At 35.7% G+C, this 24,361-nt stretch overlaps 4 protein-coding genes across 5 annotated transcripts; 2 read left to right on the forward strand and 2 right to left on the reverse strand.

Annotated features, from left to right (window-relative positions):
* Positions 1-2,565: 2,565 nt before the first annotated feature.
* Positions 2,566-7,513, reverse strand: LOC132175083 (uncharacterized). Its single transcript, XM_059586901.1, has 5 exons — positions 7,139-7,513; positions 6,938-7,015; positions 4,293-4,374; positions 3,786-3,928; positions 2,566-3,012 (listed from the first exon to the last, which is right to left on the reverse strand). The coding sequence occupies exons 1-5, from the start codon at positions 7,403-7,405 to the stop codon at positions 2,803-2,805; spliced, it is 780 nt and encodes a 259-aa protein (XP_059442884.1). The 5' UTR covers positions 7,406-7,513; the 3' UTR covers positions 2,566-2,802.
* A 1,443-nt stretch (positions 7,514-8,956) lies between these two features.
* On the forward strand, positions 8,957-10,859 carry LOC132174902 (pentatricopeptide repeat-containing protein At1g77360, mitochondrial-like). Its single transcript, XM_059586644.1, has one exon. The coding sequence runs from the start codon at positions 9,155-9,157 to the stop codon at positions 10,658-10,660; it is 1,506 nt and encodes a 501-aa protein (XP_059442627.1). The 5' UTR covers positions 8,957-9,154; the 3' UTR covers positions 10,661-10,859.
* Positions 10,860-14,395: 3,536 nt separating this feature from the next.
* LOC132176208 (DNA-directed RNA polymerases II and IV subunit 5A-like) lies at positions 14,396-18,729 on the reverse strand. Of its 2 annotated transcripts, none has more exons than XM_059588345.1 (5): positions 18,439-18,729; positions 16,880-17,120; positions 15,939-16,118; positions 15,096-15,209; positions 14,396-14,770 (listed from the first exon to the last, which is right to left on the reverse strand). In XM_059588345.1, the coding sequence occupies exons 2-5, from the start codon at positions 17,078-17,080 to the stop codon at positions 14,645-14,647; spliced, it is 621 nt and encodes a 206-aa protein (XP_059444328.1). In that variant the 5' UTR covers positions 17,081-17,120; positions 18,439-18,729; the 3' UTR covers positions 14,396-14,644. The 2 variants fall into 2 exon arrangements, with proteins under 2 accessions (XP_059444328.1, XP_059444329.1); XM_059588346.1 differs by having other exon boundaries at positions 18,427-18,729.
* A 376-nt stretch (positions 18,730-19,105) lies between these two features.
* On the forward strand, positions 19,106-22,012 carry LOC132174959 (uncharacterized). The gene is made up of 3 exons (XM_059586730.1): positions 19,106-19,341; positions 20,506-20,754; positions 21,575-22,012. Exons 1-2 carry the CDS (start codon positions 19,166-19,168, stop codon positions 20,741-20,743), a joined length of 414 nt encoding a protein of 137 aa, XP_059442713.1. The 5' UTR covers positions 19,106-19,165; the 3' UTR covers positions 20,744-20,754; positions 21,575-22,012.
* The last annotated feature ends 2,349 nt before the right edge of the window (positions 22,013-24,361 follow it).

Genomic DNA, 24,361 nt, shown 5'->3' on the forward strand with positions numbered 1-24,361 from the left:
CTATTTGATTTTATATTTTCCTTTAGAGGAAATTATTACATTGATCTGTGTCGTTTAGGTCTTTTCCAAATCGTTTATCTAGTTTCTATTATTTTTTAGTTCATTATTATTATTATTTTCGTTATTAACAGCCTATATGAAATTGCAGTTATATTTAACCTCCAAATCTATGAAATGATCTAATATCAACTTTTTTACTTTTCTTCTAATATTAACTTGTGCTCAAGACAAAATACCATTAAATATAAACTAGGGGCAAAATGGTTATTTTGCCTGACCTTTGAATATTTGGTTATGATGCCGGTCATTTGACTTTGTTCCTACAGTAATCTCATCAAACTTTCAGTAATTGAGCAGAATCTCTATTTTTAACAAAAATCCAAGCTTTATTTAATCCAACACAACCTAAGATTCTTTTATCAAGCTTAACATAGTCCTAATTCACAATAACACCTTCATGCACAACAAGTACGTCCATTAATGTTAAGAGATAATCTATCGTTAATCTTAAAAACTTAAAACCTTACAATATTAAACCCAAAAATCTAGATCTACAAGTTAAGGTTGTCTAAACCATGAAAACAAAACTAACAAAAGTTAATGAGTAATATAACATTCTATTAACATCAAACAAACGCGCTTAAACTAAACATGTTATCTCTTCATGAGAATAGATCACATGAGAGCTCATTCTCTCCTTAAACCCACACAACCCACACTCTCTCTGTTATGATCTTAAAGTGTCCCAACTAGTTTAAATACAATTTCAACTATGTTTATATATGCTCTTAGATATCTTTTCCTTGGAATCCGGTGTTCAACGGTGAATTTTATCTAAAATTCATATCATTTACTGAATGTGTATATATATATATATATATATATATAATAAGACATGCGCAAATGACACATGTCATTATTATAGATTAGATTTTGGAAAAAATTCTTCCAACTCAGTTTGGTAAAAAATTCTGTCCAACTGGTAATCGGGTGTATATATATAAATAAAATAAAATAAAAGCCATGGAAGAATCCCTTATTATCAGGAATTCTATATGGACTCAAAACACTCAACCAAACCATTTCGTCCATGAATTAAGTAAGAACTACCATGATGTTTCTTTTATACGTCACTAAAGACATGACACAACGCACAGACAAAAGGCAATTCTCTTTACATTTATTTACTCCAGCATATTTCAATACAAATGACTCCCCCAGGGGGGAGTTTGGGGTTGATTTTAGGCTTTTTAGCCCATATATGCACAGTTTGCAATCTCGAGTATTGCTACTCTTTATACTCATTTACATATATGTTATACTGTATAGTACTATGGTCCACCAATTTTCATGAGTTTCACAGATTTAATGATGATTTTGCAAAGAGAAATATTATAGGTATTAAATTTTTTACGAGGAGATGGATACCAAAATGATATGGCGCTTATTTATTGATACCCATATGATTTCTCTTTATTAATTGTTTTGATCATCTCCGATAAATAAGTTCCACATCATTTTAGTACCCATCTGTTTGTAAAAGATTTGGTACCTCTAAGATTTCTCTTTTGCAAAATAGGTGGATGGGAGAAGGAATGCAGCATACAAACAATCATTTTTCATTCATTTATCACACTGATGTTATATTGGCTGAAATGATGTATTATATATAAGTGGTTTTCTTTTTTTTTTTGTTTTTTAAAGTGATCAACATGAAAAATCACTTAAGACACGCAACATGAACTAATGCGACATGGGTGTGAAGAGTAACTTTACTATTTCAATCCCACTAAAAGTTTTAGAGAAATGCAATTCTTCACACCACAATCATATTATGGTACTTTTGTACTTAAGTTAGTAATTAGTATATTAACATATCAATTAATACATATAAGAGAAAGTTTACGTACCTCCTTCAAACTACCACTCAATCAACAATGTCTCATAAATTATAAAAACACCCTTAATAACATTTAAAAAAAAAAACTAAAAAAATTTAAAATAAATAAATAAAAAACCAAGGTGTAAATTAAAAAAAAAAAAAAAAAAAAAATCGTTTTTTCTAAAATAAAAAATATATATTATTTTTTGTTTCGTATCTATTGGAGTATTTTTTGTATTATTGAAATAAATTTAGAGTCATTTTTGTGGCCTTGAACAAGATATCGACAATTTTTGGATAGTTTAGAAGTGACATTGTCACAATTGAAAGTTTGAGGGAAACATTGTCAATTTAGTAGTTTGAGAAGAGTATGTAGACTTTTCCCATATATATATATATAGAGAGAGAGAGAGAGAGAGAGAGAGAGAAACGAGCTAACGAGCTAAGTCAAATTTTATATGTACTCTTTTTACAAATATTAACCGATTTGAACCAAGTTTTATACAAGTTTGTATCATTTAATAATCGAACTTAATTTTGTGTTCACAAACGCCCATTTAATAATCAAATCAAGCTTAATCAAGCCAAGGCCAACCTTGTTTGCAAGTAGCCTTGTTCATTTACGTTCCCGTAATGTGTGTACATTAGGACACACAATCATACTGTCAATAAATAAATAAATCGAAAGTAAAATGTCATCTATGACACAATTGGTTCAGGTAGCCAAATTCGGATGCAACTCAAGAGGGCTAAAGCACATCGAATTGGATGAAATTTCAACTTTATCCTATTATAGAGTTTAGATTTAAATATCCCTCAAAATAATTTGTAACAGATAAATTTCTCTCGAAAATAGTATATATATATTAACACACATATCTTTAGTTATATTTACAAAGTATTGTCATCAATGACAACTATCAGTTTGACTCAGTGAGCTTGGACAGTAGAAACAGGGAACCCGAGGAGAGGAGGATAGAAGCAGAGAAACAAAGCAAATCCGCAGGAGAGTGTATAAGGGCCTTTTTGCTCTTGTCCAACAACCCAATTAGAAGAAGCATCACTATCACATGGCCAATCTTGGTTTTTAGCCCATTGACGGTTTTTACATCCAGCCATTTAGGTCGTTCCTGGATAATGAAAGAAACGAAAAGGTAAACCATAAGTATAGACATATGTTAAAAGGGTTAACTTCATTTACGCCTCCAAAGTATTAGCGGTTTTGCAATCTTAACAATAACATCTAATTATCAATTTTTGCAATATAGGTATCCCATATTTCAGCTACTTTTAATTCCACTCTTACCATTAGAGTTTGGGGTTAAATCAAATGGCAAACAGGTGAAATTTAGCCGTGGGTCACCATGAGACAAATTTTGGCCTTTTTTTTTTAACAAGAGTATTTTGGTTGTTTTGGCATTTTCCGTTAAGATTTAATAGAAAATCCCAACGAAAGAGCAAAATTAAAAGGGGCTAAAACTTGAGATATCAACATTGCAAAAGTTGATGATTTGAAGTTATAATTACAGAACCACTAATACTTCATGGAGCAAGTGAAGTTAACCCTAAGTCAAAAGAAGGTACTTTAGTTTATTTGCATACTTCCAGCTGGTTCAGTTCACTCGTAACACTAATACGTCAAGCACGGAAAAGCATAAAAGACCAGCAGACCTACAGAAGTTTTACACATCTTACATGCTAATAGAGCAGGTTATTAGGAATTCCACCTAGTAATTTCATTTTTCCAATGCCTTTACGCTCTAAAATGGTAAATTTTTTATGAATGAACAATTAATTGTCTCAAAAACATCAACCAAAGTTGGCTTATGATCCACTCACACAGGCTAAACTAGAAAGCAAAAAAAGTGTTGCAGTTGCTCAAAATTGCAGAAAAAATTCTTACCTTCAGAGTGAATAAGCCAAAGAAATTCGATTGGTGTGGAAGTCTTTCCTCTGATAGTGATTTTGCCCTGTCAAGATTGCTGACAAAGAGCTCATAGAGACCCATTCCAAAGACCAGCATCACCGTCCCCAAAAGATAGACATCTACGAGGCAATAGAGTAATAATTAGTGATTGCAGCAAACTAACAGTGAAAAGACAAATAAAAAAGAGGTAAATTTCGTGTTTCAATGGTCAAAGTGAGGGAATTCGGTCAAATTTGGTTTTTCCATCCATTCTAATGGTCAACGCTAATGGAGTAGCATTTTTACCACAGAGTGGTAGTTTGATGCATACAACTATACAAGTATCACACTTGTCAATTAGTGAGGCTTCTTTTAAAATGGCTAGTAATTCTGAGAGCATAAGTGTACTTAACCCTAAAAGATAGTACAAAAGTCTACCTTTTAGGAGAGGAGCAAACAACTGATTAGGGGCATGAATATCAAGGATAATTCATAAAGACTCACCGATGGCATCAACCAGCAATAGAATCACTTTTCCCCGATTTACAAAGTACTCCATAAAAGATGATACAACGAAAGTGCAGCCCTGCATGTCACAGTGTAAATCAATGCATTGAGGAGATTCACGTTAGGTAACAGGTCATCAAAGCCATAGCAAGCAAGAACACAAGTAAACACCACCTATAGTATTTAAAAAAAGAAAAAGAAAAAAGGAGCCGAACAAGTTTCGACATATAAAAGCCCTAAGCTATTGAACTAAAATAAAGGCTCTTGAATTCTACAAATATTGTCATAAAAAATTCACTTGCCTGACCACCAAATGGGATTACAATAATTATCACCATTCACAAGTTCGTACACATCTTGAGATAAATACAAAAAGAATAGCACGTTTGCAACTTTTTTATGACAAAACTAACTCTTCTTCATCAGTGGGCTTGCTAGAGTTTGCTCATCATTATTCATGAGATTATCCACACTAATACATCCATCTTTTAACATGGCAAAGAAAAAAGAAAAAAAGTTTCCCTATCTTTTACTAATTATATATGCACATTCGCCTCCTGGGCATGAGGATAAACTGTTTAGCTCGTCAGGGATGAAAGCTCCTGGATTACTCGGTAACTGGTCCTAGTGGGTGAGGTCAGTTACCCGAAGGAGTTTGATTAACGGTGAGGATTGTTGTACAGTATGCGTTTGCGACGTGCAATTAATCTGAGTAAAGTTCTCCTACGTTATATATATATATATATATATATATATATATATGCACATTCTCTCATTTCATATCCCAACAGAGCACTCAAAATTGTTGTCTATCTTATAGGACTGGCATGCTTATTAGATATTACACCTGCAAACGTCATGAAGAATTATTTAACTTTTTTAGGCACTATTATTAAAAGAGTGTCCATGATTCAATGAAGTTTGCAAGTTTTCTCCTTGAAACCATGATTTTATTTGAGTAACCAAACTTCATTTATTTTTCATTTCCCAAAAAATTCTCCACGAGTCAACTCCAATGTCTCAAAATATCAAAATACAAAAGCAACGATGGATTAAACCACTATAAAATACTAAAAGTTCAAAAATACATAAACAAACTTTCTTGAGCTTTTTGTCCCTAATTTTTAGGTGACTTCTCTTATATACTTCCTATGTACTTGGAGGCACCTTACACTTTTAATGATAATTTGATTATTTATCAACAAAAAAAAAACAAAAAAACATAAACAAATAGAGATGATTTAATTCATTCATATGATGCAATGGTTCGACAGACGGTATTTACTAACTAAAGTTAGCTTTTAGCTTTCATGAAGTATTTGAAAGGAACCAGACCATGTTAGTTCTTAGTTTCCTGATCTTTTTAAAGAGCCAGCCCCACGCCTTGAGATAGGAGCAAGGTTGCCGTAGGTTAACAACCAGCAAAAACTTAGTCACATAATTTGAATGGATCCTTCAGAGTAATGAGTGGTGATTTCCCTTAATAGTGCCGCATCAATCACAAAGCAACAAGAAGCAGGCAAAAGTTAGCTAGGACGATCCGTTTAAGCGTTGTGTTAGATCAATACTCAGATGTATTGAGAAGTGGACAAGAGCTCCCACACTATTGGTTTGAGGGAAAGATGAGGGAGAGTTGCTTTTGAGATAAATCCAATGAGAAAGGGTGACTTAATTTAAGAGGGATGGGTGAAAATGGTTATTAGAAGGAGACCTAAAATAATATGGATAGAAGCAATGATAAAAGATGTGATGTATAAGATCTGACAAATAGAATGGTGAGAAGAAATGCATATGAACTCACCTCTATTAGTTGAAAAATGATTTTTGAGCCACCCCAATTTACTAGGGATTAAGAGTTGGCTTAGTGAACTTGAGTTCTATAATGCGTTTGAAAGGGACATGTACGAATAGCATACTCAAAGGTCATGGCTTATAGGCAAATATGAAATATTAGACGGAATCTCTTTTTGTTTTTTATGAATAACCATCATTTTACTAGCCAAACAATCCAATTACAAAAAACATTCCAGACTTAACAGGACCTCAGCTGCTAAAAACCTATAACTCAACCAAACACCTATCCCTCAGCTCAAAAACTACTTAAAAAGCCAACTGCTTGATATCGCAACAGCACAACCCACCTACCAGCTACCCTTTAAATTCAATAACTTTCTACTACTATTATATACAAATTTGCAACTACTACATCTACTACAAACAGAGCCACCTTCTACAGACTACCAACAAATTAAACAGACAATTAGATTAGAATCTTCTTCGAACCGACCGATTTTTTGGACGAAGGGACATTTCCTGTCCCAATGAGTAATTTTTCAGACTTATTTATACAATATTTTAGAGCTTGATAACTAGTTTCAAATACGATTATCGCATTAGATGCTTATCAACGCCTCAAATCAAATTATGACCATTTTGAAAAGTCAGTTTTCTTAGATTGTTTATCAGACAGCTGGAATTTTTAACAGTAAATGGAGTTTGGGCCGCATTGTATAACTCCAATTTGTATAAAGACCTCAAAAATGTGGGTTTTCAAATTATTTGGACATAGCCATATTCGATCACACCAAAACCCTGATGAATACCTAACAAAAATAAAATAAAAAAAATAAAATAAAAATTACCTTGATAAAACATAAAAATGATCCAACCAAAGACCCCGAGACTCCCAGAAGCGCCATGAAGCGACATCGGTAAATAGCCTACATATCATACAAGAAAGTAATATAAAAAAATAAAAATAAATTAAAAAAATTGCGAAAATCAGAAAGGACGTGTTTGGTTGTAAAGACTTTTGTTCAATTTGAAATTATAAAAGGTTCTACCTTCTCAATGTTCTCTTCTGAAGCTTCCAAATTCCCCGGCGTATTGCCATACGAGCTGGAGTCGGATCCAATACCCGATTCAATTACGGGCGATGAAGAGTGTCCCCAGCTGGTGCTCATGGGAACTGGAAATCTGACATTACGTGGCCTAAATTCGTAGACCCTTTCCTCATTTGGATTGAATTTGGAAGTTTGGGTGAAGACTGGTGGAGTTGGTTTTGGTGGTGTACTAATGGGTTTTGAGATGAACGGCGAATATGCATTCATGGTTACCGGAAACGGATAGTTTTGGCCGGGAAAAAAAAAAAGTTGATCTACAAGGGATGTGTTCGTGGCAGACTCACTGCCATGTGTCTGCGTGTTCGCGCGTATGTGAGAGAGAGGAAATGAAAGTAAATAATTAAAATGATTAAATTATCTTTTCTCCCCAGAGTTTCAATATTATTTTTTTTTCTTTAAGATTTTATTTTTATTACAGCACATGTGGTTTTTATAAAGATTAAGATAGTACTTTCATTAAAATTTTGTCCAAAATTTAATGAACATCACCTTAACACCAATCAAATATCGTCACATGTCATATAATTAATTTTTAAAAACAAATTAAAAAGATTAAAAATTTATATATATATTAAAAAAATAATAAAAATTTGGGGTGACACCATTTGGGGTGGCTCGGCCACCCCCATATATATATATATATATATATATATATATATCTTTTTAATTTTTTTTTAAAATTAATTATATCAAACGTGGCGACATTTAATTGGTACTGACATAGCGTTCCGTTAAGTTTTGGACGAAATTTTAAATGGCCATCTTGGTATTTATGAAATAGAGCCCATACTATCAAGTCCTGGTGTAAACCAGCCTTTTTACAACATCTAATCATCATGTAACACATCATCAATTTAAGAAAAATGTAAAAAATGAAAGTGAGAACTGTCACACCAAATAAGAAAAAAAACCTGTAGCCAGATAGACCCAAGGGTCTGGCCGGCGGTGAACACCTCAAACCTTGCCGTTTTTGACTCGTCTCAAAACCCGTTTTTAATGCCTTAAAACCCGTTTCTAATGCCTCAAAACTCGTTTTGAGATTCAAAACAAAAACTTAGAAGTGGAAGGTTAACAATTTAGGGATTTTATCACCCTAAAATCTAGTGTATTTTGGTCCAAGTTATTTTTGTGTACTTTTTATATTTTTGCTTATGTGTTAGCTATTGATTGGGAGCTGTAAAAATGAGGTTTTAAGGCTCATCTTGATATAAGTTAAACTCTTTATGAAAACTACATGTACTCCTGTGATAAAAATAAAACCCTCAGGAGAAAAAAAAAAAAAAAGTGTTGAAACCCTATGAGCAAAAGAGTACTTAACCCTAATTAAAATTGTGAAAGGGTTGGAAATGCTTTAAAAAAATTGATAGTTAAAATAGAGAAAAATGATTCTCGACTATTTTCGCTTGTAAAATTTTATGTGTCTACTAAGGATTGGCTTGGCATTGTAATTTCATAGACAAAAAGTGTGATTTTAAACCAAATCACAAGAAAATGATTTATGTGTTTTCAAATCGAAGACAAGGAAGTGTTTTTCAAAAATGTATAATTTTAAATATCAAACTGCAATTTTGTTAGATGCTTAATTGTATTTTTACAAGTCATGTTTTCAAATTATACATTTTAAATTGTACTTTTTAAAATCACAAATATAAATATAATAATTTTTTTTTTTTTTTTTTTAAAAAAAAAATGTCTTGCATCAAAAGTTGGGCACGCATGATACAAAATTGTGTTGGTTTTCTGGTTGGCCTGGGAAGGAATACCCACCATCTAAATGGGCTTAACTGTTTCGGGGTCCGCCGGCAATATCCAGGTTCCGCGCCATTACCTTTCCCCCTCTCTGGAAAATCTAGAAGTCAGCTCGAGTCGAACTCCAAGGTTCTCTCTCTTGGCTCTATGCATTTGAAGACAAAAATTTTCAAAATTTGATTCTAGGGTTTCTCCATTAGAACAAAAATGGAGGCCATGGCTGTAAACCCCAGTACCTCCTCCACCGCCATTGTCAACCAACCTTCCCAAAATCTCCCTTCGTCTTCGTCAATCCCAGGAAAGCCAACCCCACCCATGAAACCACTTCTTAAGGTCCACCAATTCCCATCCCACCTGGACGCACCGGATATTTCCCCCACAGCCCGTACAATCTGCGAAGTCCTCACCCGTGCCTCTCCACACGACATCGAATCTGCACTCTCTTCTACGGGCATTTCGCCCTCCCCTGAAATTGTCGAAGAAGTCCTCAGATTTTCCTATCACTACCCGTCCTCTGCTCTGAAGTTCTTCCGGTGGGCTATGCAGACCCAGAAGCACTCGGCCGATGCTTGGAATCTCATGGTCGACTTGCTTGGCAAGAATCAGCTCTTCGAGGCGATGTGGGACGCAGTGCGGTCGATGAAGCAGGAAGGAGTGCTCTCGACGGCCACGTTCGCATCGGTCTTCGAGAATTATTGCACGGTAAGGAGGTCTAACGAGGCGGTCATGAGCTTTGATGTGATGGATAGGTACGGAATTCAACAAGATGTTGTAGCGGTAAATTTGCTGTTGAGCGCATTTTTCCGTGAGGACAATCAAACGGCCAAGGCGTTGGAGTTCGTCGAAAGGATCAAAACGAAGATCCCACCCGATGTGGACACGTTCACCATTGTGTTGGGAGGATTGGAGAAGGAAGGCAATGTGTCGCAAGCCATACGTACGTTTCGCGAGATGGTGGAGGGTGTCGGTTGGAGCCTGCACTATATGGGGGCTTATGATGCATTCTTGATGACGCTTGTACGTGGGGCAGCGGTCGACGAGGCCATCAAGTTTCTTGAAGTTATGAAGGGAAATAACTGCTTGCCAGGTTTGAAATTCTTTTCAAATGCTCTTGATATTCTTATTGATCAAGGCGATTCGCGCCAAGCAATCCCATTGTGGGATATTATGGTGGGTAGTGGATTGTTGCCTAACTTGATAATGTATAATTCCATGATTGGCTTACTCTGCAACAGCGATGATATCGATAATGCATTTCGTCTCCTGGATGAGATGGTCTTTAGTGGTGCTTTTCCCGATTCGTTAACTTATAACATGATATTTGAATGTTTGATTAAAAACAAGAAGGTCCATGAATTGAGTAAGTTCTTTATTGAGATGATTAAGAATGAATGGCTGCCTACGCATTCCAATTGCGCAATGGCCATTGCAATGTTGTTTGAAGGCTATGACCCCGAAACAGCCATTGAGATTTGGAACTACATGATTGAGAACAATATTAAGCCTCTTGATAAGAGCGCAAATGCTTTGCTCCTTGGTCTTTGTAAGTTAGGTAGGTTGTCGGAGTTGGGGAGTTTTGCCAATGATATGCTTGATAGAAGAGTCAGAATATATGACTCGACAATGGAAAACTTGAAGAATGCTTTCTATAAGGAGGGTAGAGCTTCAAGGGATAAATTTGATAGTCTTTCAAGGAGGTGGAAAGCTCGCTAGAGTTCATGCTGTAAACTTCTTCCTTTTTTTCCTTTTTCCTTTTTTCTTTTTTTTTTTTGTGATCTGGCATAATATGTGTATTTTGCCTTTGGGGGAATGTTTCACTAACTGGCACTCCTTTAATGAAGGCTTATGCTCTTGTTTGTGTTTGCACAGTTAAATTGAAAGTTTGTGAGATGCCGTTGATTCCTTAAACTTCTGGAGCCTTTATTGCATGTCACTGAATCAACAATTTAAATATGGCAACAGCTTTGTTATTCCAATTATTTTTGTGCATAATGTTCATGGGGTGTTGCTGGTTCCTGATTTTCTTGTTGACATTCTTCTAGTATGCAAAGTAGGTGTTTTCTTACCCCCCCCCCCCTTGAAGTAATTTTAATTATTTGCATAATTGTTTTACTATCTTTATTGTGGAAAGAGCAATGCGGTTCTTTTAATTATATTTTTTTGTCCCTTTTCTCTTTCCCAAGTTGCTCAACACCCATCAAGCCTAAACTTTCTTCAGTTTGCTTACTTTTTTGTTTCTTGATCATTATTTTTGGGATGATGCCTTTGGTGGTAGAAGGGAAAAGAGTAATGGCTCTTTTTAAAGAGCCACTGCTTTAGTTTATTGTGAGTTCAATTTATTCTCTTTTTACTAGTGTTTGCTGGTTATTATTCATTTTATATTCTCCGATGATGCAGAATTTGTATCAATGCAATGATGTTAGTTCTACTCGTACTTTTTTTTCTTTTGATAAATAGCAAAAATTCATTGTAAACCAATGGACACACCCAAGTACACAAGAAATATACAAGAGAAGCACCTAGTCAGAAAAAGAAAAGAGATCAAGAAAGTCATTAAAACCACTTCTCCTCAACATATACAAAAGAATTTTCCAACTGACGTGATCAAAAGTTTGTTCTATATCTAGGTTGCAAAGTACATCTGGCTATATTTGATTCTACTATCAAGGCATTTATTAGTAATAAGAACATGATTTAGAATCTGCCTTCCCCAAATGAAAGTGTTTTGAGGCTTGGAACTAAGCTTCTCCAAAACCATTTTCAGTCTGATAGCAAGCGCTTTGGCAATGATCTTGTAAATGCTGCTTACTAGACTAATTGGGCAAAAATCCTTAAGCTAAGTAGCCCTTGAAATCTTCGGAATAAAAGCGATGAAGGTAGCATTAAGGCTCTTTTCAAACTTGCCTCAAGCATGGAAGTCATGAAAACCTTCATAATATCTTCTTCTAAAACATCCCAGTAAGCTTGGAAGAAAGGCATAGAGAAGCCGTCAGGCCTCGGGGCTTTATCACACATTCATAGCTCTCACAACCTCCAATACCTCCCCTTACTCAAAACACTCTTTCCACCCAATTAGCTTCCACCTTGCCAATAGAGTCAAAAGAGGGGCCGCCCATCAGAATTGCTTGGTGTACAATTTGTCATAGAATTGTACAATATGCTCACATTCCTAAACCTGGTCGATGGAATTTGAACCATCAACTAACAGTGTTAGAGTTGGTCATGCCGTGAAAAAATATCTTGCACTTATCATCCTTCGTCAACCACAAGGTCCTAGATCTTTGACTCCAAAAGAATGAAACTCTCCAAATCACTTCACACTTTCTCTTTTTTACTCTCTCCTCCACACATAAGGCCCTCCCTTCAGTCAAATCAAGACTGCAAAGCCCTTTCGAAAGATTCTTCTTCTGCCTTCATATTGTCAAACACCTCCTCATTCCATTTTCTTAAGTCTGCTTTCAATGCCTCAAGCTTGAGGGCCAAAATAAAACAAAAAGAGCCTTGAAAATGATAAGAGTTCTACCGTTTCACCCTTTCCACAAATCCCTCAAATTTTAGCCACATATATTCGAATTTGAAATATCTTGTACCCTCGGAAAGTCTCCACAATCAAGAAGGATAGGGAAGTGATTTGGACAAAGGCCAGTCTAGGATATTGGCCTTCCCACTCTGGGAAGGGTAGAAATGTAAGTTTCTTTTTGCTGTATTTTGCATTGTGGCCTGTGCCCTGCTCTTTTTTAATTCTAAATTTTTACAGTTAAATGTTCTAACAGATGAGTGCATTCTTCTTACCTGAATTGAGTTTCCTAATTTTGGAAGTTTGTAAGATGCAGTGGGTTTTCAATTGTGAGAGTACAATCAGCAAATGCCCAACAGCATTAGTAGCTTTATTACTTTTATGCCTTCTCTTCCATGATTTGTGCATCTTAACTATTGGATAGTGTATGAACTTAGTTTTAGTAGCAGTTACTTTGTTGGGGAGATTGAAGGGACCCAATAGTGGCTCTTCTTCTTGATGGTTACTACTGTCATTTGTATTTAAGCTCAGTTTGTTATTTTAAATAGTTCAATGCTTTCAAAGAGTGTTCAAACTTCAAGCGTTTTTTCAATATCACAGAAGGGATTTGGTTGTTCTTTGAATGTTATTAGTAGAACGAATTTCACCATCTATTTGATTTTATATTTTCCTTTAAGAGGAAATTACTATATTGATCCGTGTGGTTTAGGTCTTTTTCAAATCGGTTATCTAGTTTCTATTATTTTGTAGCTCCTTATTTATTTTTCGTTATTAACAGCCTATATGAAATTGCAGTTATATTTATTATCAAAAGAAAGGAGAAGAAAATGCAAAAAAAAAAAAAGGAAAAAAAGGGATGGAGGGATGGCGGTGAGCCGGGCGAGGCACCCTTCTTGGGTTGTGAGCTGCCTTTTGTTTTTGCCTAACATTTGAACATTTGGTTATGATGCCGATCATTTCAGTAACCTTACCAAATTTTCAGTAATCGAGCAGAATCTGTGTCTAACAAAAGTCCAAGCTTTACTTAATCTAACCCGACCTAAGATTCTCTTTATCAAGCTTAACATAGTCCTAATTCACAATATAACATTCATGCACAACAAGTACGTCCATTAATGTTAAGCGACTCATTTATCATTAATCTTAGAAACTTAAAACCCTACAATATTAAACCCAAAAATCTAGATATACAAGTTAAGGTTGTCTAAACTATGAAAACAAAACTAACAGAAGTTAATTAGTAATATAACATTCTAATAAATTCAAACAACGCGCTTAAACTAAATATGTTATCTCTTCCTAAGAATAGACCGCAAGAGAGCTCATTTTCTCCTTAAACCCACACTAAGATCCCACATAGCTTAAGTATAATTTAAACTATGTTTACATAAGCTCTTAAACACCCTCTCCTTGGAAGCTGGCATTTAAAAGTGAATTTTATCTAAAATTTATATTATTTGATATTAGAGCCAGATTCCACACCATAGGCTCGAGTCAAGAATGAGGCGATCTATGAGATAGCCTAGGCTGCTGTTAATGTCAATTGCAGAGCATGGTAGTATATTACAATTCTAAGTATTTCAAATGACTAAGTATAATTTTAACCACGTGTATATAAGCTTTTAAACACTCCTCCTACAAGCCAATTTTCAAGAGTAATTTCTATCCAAGATTTATATCATTTTTTCACACTTGTTCCAATCAAAACATACTTAATCCAAATTAGAAAGTCAATTGTATTACAATCCTATACCAATACCATGCTAATTCCTAGACCAAACGTCTTAAAACTTCCATTCAAATATGGTTTACTTTCATTAGAATATTGTTCCACCTCATACATGCTCATTCTTTACTTTTAAGCTTTCAATAATCATATAAAGTTAACGTGTCTACAAGGGCACCATTTCATGTAATACCCTGGCCAACACTAGAAGAAAAATAAATCACATTAATTTTGGTAACCAAAAATTTCACTAAATAAGAATAAAAAGGACACAAAATCCTCCCAATCCTCACCCCTAACCCAGATAGAAACATTTGCATCAACCCAAATGTTTATATACAGTTGACCTTAATATTAGCACAAAAAATTAGTAAATTGTTAAAGACTTTGGTTCTATGGCCATTTGGACAGGGGCAATGAACACTTTCCACTCAAGTCCGGTTGCAACACCTTCCTATACAACATAACGGTACGTGACGTATCGGCCTGCAGTCTCACTTGGCCGGATTATCTTCACGACTTGTCCACGCTTCAGCCCATAATATTTTGCGACCGGATCATTCAGTTGAATACGAGGCAGCTGAACTCAGTTTACCCACAAGACAGACACAGTAAAATGTCAGAATCTGATGGGATTTGCAACAGAAATGCAAAACAAAATATGCATTCAGAAGACTGACATCCCAACACAAGATACAATTGAAAAGAGACAAAAAAAAAAAAAAAAAATGTTGACCAATTTCTAGCACAAAGTTGACCCTCAATGATAGATTTTGTGTAACAGTAATCTTTCGATTAAACAAACATCTGGTCCAAGCAACCAATCTTTTAGACACTAAAAAATGTTACTCCCAGTATTTTCCAAACTTTTACAATTTATAAGTGCAGTTTTAACATCCACTGACCTGTGTTTCTTTCACCGTGTACCTCTCCAGCAAAGTTTTCTTCTCCTCACTTGTAAGCACCTGATGCTCAGGAACAAGAACATGCTCTTTAATGTTTACAAACAACTCTGCCTCCTGTATAAATGGTGCAATTAGTGAAAAATCGAAAAGAAAACAAAAAATTTATTATCTTCCACTAATTTCAGGAAATAATGCATGCCAATAACTGAATATGTAATTATTGTTGCTGCATAATGATGTAAGATCAAGATCAGAATCAGAGAAAAATTTACACCAAGCTGCAGTTGAATGTGCCACAGATATCAAGCAAATCCCATTGAGTAACGCCTCACAGTCGTAAAAGCAATGGTTCATATGTCATAAAGATGTCCCAGTTACTTTGTCACATTTAGAATAGAACCACCTCTTCAAATTGATGATGATGATAAATCCGTTTAAAACAAAAGTAAATATTACAACAAAGACAATATTTCTTTCCACATATATTTTGACCAAATTTCTTCAACCATCAAGTTGTAAGAATGGGTGACTGGTTGAATAAACATTCAAGTGTAATGTTTACAGTAAAACGCATTTTATTAATCAGATGAACTTAGACTTCCTATCTAACCATTATCAAGTTTTGATCATTCAAATTAGTATGATCTTCACGTTCACTTAAATAGATAAACCATCAGAACCTCAAAGACCCTAGGGAGATGTGTAAATTAAGCAGCCATCACAATGCCCTGATGTACTATGCTACGAAGAATCCTTGGGTAAAACAACAAATATGCAAGATGCTAGACAAAAATCAACAGCCACAATTTTGTTCTTCAATATCATCAAAGCAATCAGTTTCACCTGGAAAACATCCAATTGGAATTTTGAAGAAATCTCATTTATGGAGCTCTTAGCAAAGGGAGTCAAACTTTGTTGAACCACCAAGATTGCTTTGTAAACATTCTCTGCCTTCATGCGTTGAGAGTAAGTCTTCATTGTCTTAACACCAACCTTCGGTTCCTCAGGGAAGAAAACATATATCTGACATACAAGAAACAACCAATAAGAAGACAAACAAAAGCATGGAGAGAAGAATACATGGGCAGCATGCTTCGTACTGTCTAAGCATATCTTTGTAAAGAACTATGAACAGAGAACAATTGTGTCATACAAAAATTGATCTAGCTCTACTTTCCCTAATCCCAGAAGAAATATAGCAACAGTTACATCAATGACAATAAACATATGAATGCCCTTATGATGAAAAAGAAAAGGCAAGTATGAGGAAATTTTGCACAAGGAAAATTTTAAACTATACTGGAAGCAGACCAAACTAATAAACAAGATCTATCGGAAATCCACAAATTCAACCAAGAAAACACCATTAGAGCCACAATCTTCCACATATCACATCGTCCACACCATGAAAAATTTGAATTGCACTATATGCCATGGGAAACGGGGAAACCACCTGAGCATTCCAGGTCATCAACAGGGTTTTCACTTGACTACATCATAAAATATACAGACTCGCAGCAGTACAGTTTCCTGTGATTTCCCTTCAACCCTTTAGTGTAAAATCTCTTTGTGATCAACTATCAACCCCACATTAAACTCCACGTACCCAATAATCAAAGGGTGAAAAGAAGCAGAGCCTCTCAGTCACATTTACTTCAAGCAAAACAGTATAATGCCACTGCTACGGCAACAAAAAGAATCAATCAAATACATTAACAAGAATCACAGAAGCACAGTCAAATACAGAAAAAAAGAAGCAGCAGAAAATGGAATCGAATAAATACCTGATCAGAGCTATCGTTTCGCTTGGCTTTATTGATAACAAGATCTTCCCTTTTCATGTTCTCACCGTACTTATCCTTGAACTGCTCTTTGGTCATGTCAATCTCAAAGTCCCCAACAAAATAACCCCGGTCCTTCAACATTTGCATCACCGTTCTTCGAATCCTAAAAAGCCTATTGATTTCCTCGTCTGACAGCGTCATGGCTTTGTCGATAAGTTTGCGAAGAGATCTTGTTAATTACCTAACCTCAACAAAATCTTCTTATCATTATCTTTGATAATTATCATACCAATTTAACGTTAGTGAGCAATTTCAGAATCAATATAATTTTTTTGAGAAATATATGACAGAAAATTATATTTTTTTTAAGCACCTTCCAAACCGTAAGTGGTTAATCAATGGGCAAGAGTTTCCAATGTACAAAAGTGGGTGGTTAACAGAGATTCCTAGAATCAAGACCTAACTATCGCACATACTGATCAAGTTTTCTAGAACCCAAAACCAATTTCTCCGCTTGGTAGCTGAGAAAATTTTTGAGCCCTTATAAAATTAACGGTTAATAATGTTCACAAAAATACAAGGTGATTACATTAAAATATTTTGACGGGAAATTAAAAACATATTCTTTATTTAGAGTATATTTGTAATTTAAACTTATTGTACCATGTAGAACGTCCAGTAGGCACAAGACAGTAAGTTAACAAAGAGACCTATTTGAAACCAAAGGGAAACCTATGGACCTAATTGTTGAAATTGAAAGATGTTGTGTGTTGTGTATTATCAGCAATTTCCAATGACAGTGATAAGATGCTGTCTTGAGCAGTTACAAATCAGGGTTTTTTGTTAAAGTTTATCCTATAGTAGTGCCAATCAGTCTTTGGATCAAACATTGTTAAAAAAGAAATTTCAAGAGCTGATTGGCACTATTACGTCAGTAGGGTAAGATACTGGTGGGATAAAAGCATGGTTTCTAAGAGTAATGTTAAAAACTATACTTCTATCTCACCACTACCCTATTGACTTGGCAGTGTCAACCTGTCATTGGATCAACCCTTATTAAAATCATGAATTATTTTTCATTTTGATCCACTATGAGTCCTAGGGCTGTAAACGAGCCGAGTTTGGGCGAGCTTGGCTTGTCCGGGCTCAGCTCGTTTACTTTGAGGCCAGGCTCAAGCTCGAGCTCGGCTCGATAGGGTTGGAACCCTGTTCAAGCTAGAGCTCGTCTATTTTGGTCGAGCTCGAGCTCGATTAATTTTGGGATGTATATGTACATGCATTTGGCAAAAATGATTCAATCCTAGAATTCAATATTATGTGAAAGACCAACACTCATCTGTTTAATAAGACGAAGATACTTTTTCTGCTCTAATTTCATCAAACACAAACCATAAGTCAGTAAAAAACAGAAACCCCAATACCTATCTATCCAAAAATATTTACACATTTTTCTGGGCAACCAAAGAAACACATCAAACGGCAAAACCCCAAACCACCCAAGAGGAAACGGAGAAAAAAAAAAACCCAAAAAGAAAAGAAAAACCCACAAATCTTATCACCTCCTCCGCCTCCGATCCGCGGCGTACTGCGAGAGTGAAACGACCTCCGAGAGCGGCGTGGACAGCGGGGTTGGCAGCGGCAAGTTCCTGGAAACCGGGCACGAGCCGTTCAGCTTCAGCCAGGCGTCGAGGTGTGTGGTTGCTGCGGTGGTGGTGGTGGTTGCTGTTGGGGGCACTGGGGGAGTGGTGGGAGCGGCAACAGAGATAGGAGGCGAGGAGGATGGTGGAGACTGAGAGGAGAGTCGACAGAAAGGAGAGATCAAAGATGATAGATTTAGGTTAAATTTGGGTTCTCTAATTTGCAACCGTTGGATTCTGAAAAATAATTAAAATTTAAATATTAACGGTTTGATTCGTTTTACCAAAAGCTTAGCCCATGTGGCTGTCTCTACTTAGATCTGGTGTGCTTGTTCAATATGATCCGTTGATTATATATACGTTTTCAACATTTAATATTACTCGTCAGATTAGATCAAACAAACAAGGCAAGCTTAAGCGCACCAGATCTAAGTAGAGACAGCCACATGGGATAAGCTTTTAGTAAAACGAATCAAACCGTTAATATTTAAAATTTAATTATTTTTCCAAATCCAACGGTTGCAAATTAAAGAACCCAAATTTAACCTAAATCTCTATCAGATCTCTCCATTCTCTCGACAGATCTCTCACAAACTCTCCATCATCCTCTTCGCCTCCTTTCTTTGTTGCCGCTCCTACCACTCTCCCAATGCCCCCAACAGCAACCACCACCACCACCGCAGCAACCACACACCTCGACGCCTGGCTGAAGCTGAACGGCTCGTGCCCGGTTTCCAGGAACTTGCAGCTGCCAACCTCGCTGTCCACGCCGCTCTCGGAGGTCGTTTCACTCTCGCAGTACGCCGCGGATCGGAGGCGGAGGAGGTGATAAGATTTGTGGGTTTTTCTTTTCTTTTTGGGTTTTTCTTTTCTCCGTTTCTTCTTGGGTGGTGGGTGGTTTGGGGTTTTGCCGTCTGATGTGTTTGTTTGGTTGCCCAGAAAAATGTGTAAATATTTTTGGATAGATAGGTATTGGGGTTTCGTTTTTTACTGAATTATGGTTTGTGTTTGATGAAATTAGAGCAGAAAAAGTATCTTCGTCTTATTAAACAGATGGGTGTTGGTCTTTCACATAATATTGAATTCTAGGATTGAATCATTTTTGCCAAATGCATGTACATATACATCCCAAAATTAATCGAGCTTGAGCTCAAGCTCGACCAAAATGGACGAGCTCGAGCTCGAACAGGGTTCCAACCCTATCGAGCCGAGCTCGAGCAACATTTCTAGGCTCATGTCGAGCTCGAGCCTGGCCTCAAAGCAAACGAGCCGAGCCCGGACAAGCCAAGCTCCGCTCGTTTACACTCCTAGGTATAATGGTGAGCAGTCTGATTATGAACATGGACAGATTTCTTCTTTCCTCGACATCTTTGAGAAAAACAAATGGTCTATTGGTCCGTTTAGTTTAATTCAGAAATGAGTTTGGTCCTGGCACCGGGAGAATGTGATATTTTTCAGTACATGAAGGTTAGGAAATTCAAGAACTACACAAGTTACTCTTGCTAAAATGTGAGTTTATTGTGTGTTTTACGGGTTAAATGGTCAAATTTGTTTCTGAACTCTTTCGCATCCAATGGAGAAACATGCTTAACTAGTGCATTTGCATGACACCATGATGAGTACACAATTCCTATCATCTCATGTCTACAGCATGGATTTGAACCGACTTATGGAGGGTGGAGTGACAACTTGGCAGCTGTATTCAGACTGTTATATTGCTGAAGTTTCCTTTGGGCTTTTATGTGCGCACTTTGCAACTTTGACATCATCCACTTGTATCACTTGTAAAGAATGTGTTGTCAAAATAAACAATGTTAGGATTCATGTCCTTTCTGTCATGTCTGTTAAATGGATGCGGAGAAGATATTTTGCAATCCTCTTCTCTAGCAGTTTTATGTATAAAATACAAGAGGGATGAAGGCCAGGGTGAAGATTGCCTTCAAATTGAACTCCATTATGGTTTTGCATAATAACTATTTCATCATACAGGAAAATGGGTTTGTGGACATTATTGGAGGGATGTCTACTTCTTGCAAATGCATTGGCAATATTAAATGAGGACCGCTTCCTGGCACATAGAGGGTTGAGCTTCTCAGAATTCTCAGGGGGCACGACCAAATCATTTAAGGGGCAACTAATAGGTCTCATTTATGCAACCCAGTACTTGAGAGTTCCTCTCATACTGCTAAACTTCATCTGCATCGTTGTAAAGTTGGTGTCTGGATGACACCACACAAGGTAAGATATGTTTTTATAATAGTTTGGATTTTCTGTTTAATCAAGTATGACTAGAACAAATTTTCACCCTTATGTTACTACTGAAGGAGCAAGGATATTTTATGTTTCATGAAAACAGAATTTCTGTCGATTGTCAAATACAAATAGGATGTAAATTATTTTCTGAAATTGAGAGCTGGTCTCTCTTAATACAAGCAGACTTGTATTGTATGACTTTCCTCTGGGTAGCTTTTGTTTAAACTATGGTGACAGTATATTTTGTTCTGCACACTGCTGATTTTTTGAGCTTAGTTTTCCTTATAAGTGAGACTATGCATTGGTGCTTGAATGGTGTTTAATTCGAATTTAAACAGGAACAGAAATTCCTTCAGGGTGAATTTATCGCATTAACAGCAATATACCAAAAGCACAATTTGTTAAACAAAGACAAAATATGTGTCTCACATTAATGATGATAACAACAACCAGTTGTAAAATCTTTGACTGAACCTTCCTGTTTCTACCCCCTTCCAAAAGAGGTTAAGGAATAAGAAAGAACCACGCTCTCCAGAGTAATGATGGTTACACATTTTTTTCCTTTTCTTGGATGGGAAGATTCTTTAACCAAGAGAGAAGCAGCTCCTTTGGAGTCTTTTATAGGTTAGCTTGACTTATTACCTTTTCTTCCCCGCCTTCCCATTGACCCCTTTCTTTTGCAGGTTTGTCCTTTTCTGACTCGTATGCTATAAAAACGTTGTCATTTATAGTTTCCTTGTCCTGTGATGATTAAAGTATTTACTGATGAGAGGATTTATATGATTTTGTTTCTGAATGATTGCAGATTTCATTAAGTTTTGTGATGGATGGGACTCTACAAAAAAGACATTTTCCTTCTGGAAGGCTGAAGAATTTTCTCTTCATCTTCTTCTTGGGGGGTGTAGGGGGAGGAGGTTTAGAAAAATCAAGAAACTCTTTTTTTGGAAATGGCCCTTTTATATGATTAGTTGGGGAATGAAGATATTGTGAATTTGGTTGAATGTTAGAGTGGTTTTTGTATTTTGTTGAAATAGCTTTTGCAGTTTATGATTCAATGGTGTGGGAACTTTGACTTTTTGCTGTTACTGTTTGCCAAGGTGTAAACGATGGATGCAGCACATGCTTTAGTCTCTGTTGGTGGTGACACAAGTTCCTCCCTTACAATTCATGAATTAACTTTCTGACTATATGCAGCATTTAGTGCTGTTATTCATTAATGGAACTTGTCACCCTTCCAGATGAATTGGTATGATGAACAAGTACTTCTCATCGTGATAAATATTGTGCCTTGTGCAACATGGTGCTTAAATTAATTTTCTTTTAGGTAGATAATTAAATGAATCTTTGAAACTAAAATTAAATTGCTTAAACGACTGGGGCATTTCTTTATCTTTTTAAATTGTCTATCGAAAATTTTAAATTCAACAGAGAAAGAAATATCCGACCAAGAGAGAGAGAGAGAGGGAAGGTGTAAATGGCCTCTCACAGGAAATAAGGTATTTTGCTCTGATAGCATATGAAGAAACTTGTCATAAACTAAAGAGATGGAAGAAGAGAAATAGAGACAAAAATTATATGGTTTGATCTATAACCTACATCGACAGTGAAATGCTTTAAGCCTAACAAATGGGACAAGAATCATATTTAAATAAATAGGGTATACATTATTCTATGCTTGAAGCTTTAAGCCGAATAAAACAATGTAACCCCAAAATATGGATTGGGAAAATTACAATCATGGGAAAAATTTAAATAAAAATAAAATAAAAAATAAAAAGAGAGAAGAAGAAAAGGAATACTAGAAGAAAAGGCTTCATCATAAATCTGCAAAAACATGATATGTTTTGGAATCTACGGCAATGAGCCTCAGGGCTGCAATTGCTGCTGCAACGGACATAAAGCCAAAGAAACAAACATTGAGCCAATGCCAAAGCTTCTGTAAAGAAGTGAGTTTGTTCTTCTTTGCCACTAGATACATGTGGTTTGCAAGGATAAAAGTCAAAGGAAATGTGCTGATTGCCCCGGTGAGGCTCATGAAATCTCCGAGGAAAGGCAGAAGAGCCGCCACTAGCGTGTTAATAGCAAGGTAGCCGCCTCTTACAGCAGCTCTGAATGACAAGTTGTGAAATGACATTACACTTCCTTTAATCCCATACTTGGTATCCAAAAACTCATACATTGGACTTGCAAGTATCTACAAGCAGCAGATAACGCTTATATTAGGTTAGTGTAACAAAAAGAAAAGAGTAATGTTATTTAGTAAACTGTTATACGACTGTCAATCTATCATACAACTAGAATAACGTGTCAATAAACTTTTTTATAGCCATGTCATTTCAGTTATACGGCAATCATATAGGAGTCTCTTCAATAGCATTTCTCATAAGGAAATGATAACAAATTTTTTGAAAGCGAAATGGGGAATCATAGATAAGTACATGCAAAGCGATGACTGTTTGCAGGAAGGCAGCTATATTGGCTATTGCCTTAACCCAAACTGAACCCATGACATTGTTGAGCAAGTAAGACGATGTAGAAGATCCATACACACACACACACACACACACACACATATATATATATATATATATACATGGTTTTTCTGAAATTGTCATGTTGTTGTAAACTAATTTTGTTGTCATTTTGTTAGAAAGTAGTTAGCATCGAGTTTTTTTTTTTTATCTCAAAGAGATGGCATGGATTCTCTTAATATGTGATTCTAACTTTTTATTTACAGAAGGTTGATTACAACTTTTCCAAGATTCAAAATGAAGCAACTACATGCATAGATTCTTTAGATGATATTTGACATCCAAAATACATCCATCCCAAACAACTCCAACATAAACTATCTACTCCATCTAAAATACATACATCCAATATACATATATCCAAAATACATCTATCCCATATCAAAATATTGGATCCTCCAAGCTAAAAGACATGCACATCCATATCGACAAGAGACATTTAAATTTGACATCCAAAATACATCCATCCCAAACAACTCCAACATAGACTATCTACTTCATCTAAAATACATACATCCAAAATACATCCATTTCATATCAAAATATTTGATCCACTATCCAAACATCAAAAAGCATCCGCAAACCCAATAATCTATTGGGTTGCCTATTAGAGGTGTCAATACAGTTACAGTTAGCGGTTATTGGCAATAATCGCTAACCGTAACCGCCTTAACGGTTAGTAGATTTTACTAACTGCCAGTTAGCGGTTAATGAAATAAGTAACTGTCCGCTAACTGCTTTTTCAAAATTGGGCTTTTTTTTTTTGCGTTTTTTACTACTATAGCATTTTTTACCCTCATTTGTTTTTTGTATTTTTAGTATCTTCTTAGGCCCAATTGCTATAAAAATAGCCCATATTGAAAAATCAAAAATATTTGACCCCAAATTTACATTTACTTGTACTTAATCATAACTGGTTAACTTAAAAAAACACACACACACACACACACACACACAAAACGTATAAGAAAAAAAAAAATTCAACACAACATATAAAAAAAGTTCAACACAATTGTCACAACATATAAAAAAAATATATATAAAAAAAGTTCAACACAACA

This window comes from Corylus avellana, chromosome ca3 (assembly GCF_901000735.1).
Source record: "Corylus avellana chromosome ca3, CavTom2PMs-1.0".
In the NCBI taxonomy this organism is placed as follows: domain Eukaryota; kingdom Viridiplantae; phylum Streptophyta; class Magnoliopsida; order Fagales; family Betulaceae; genus Corylus; species Corylus avellana.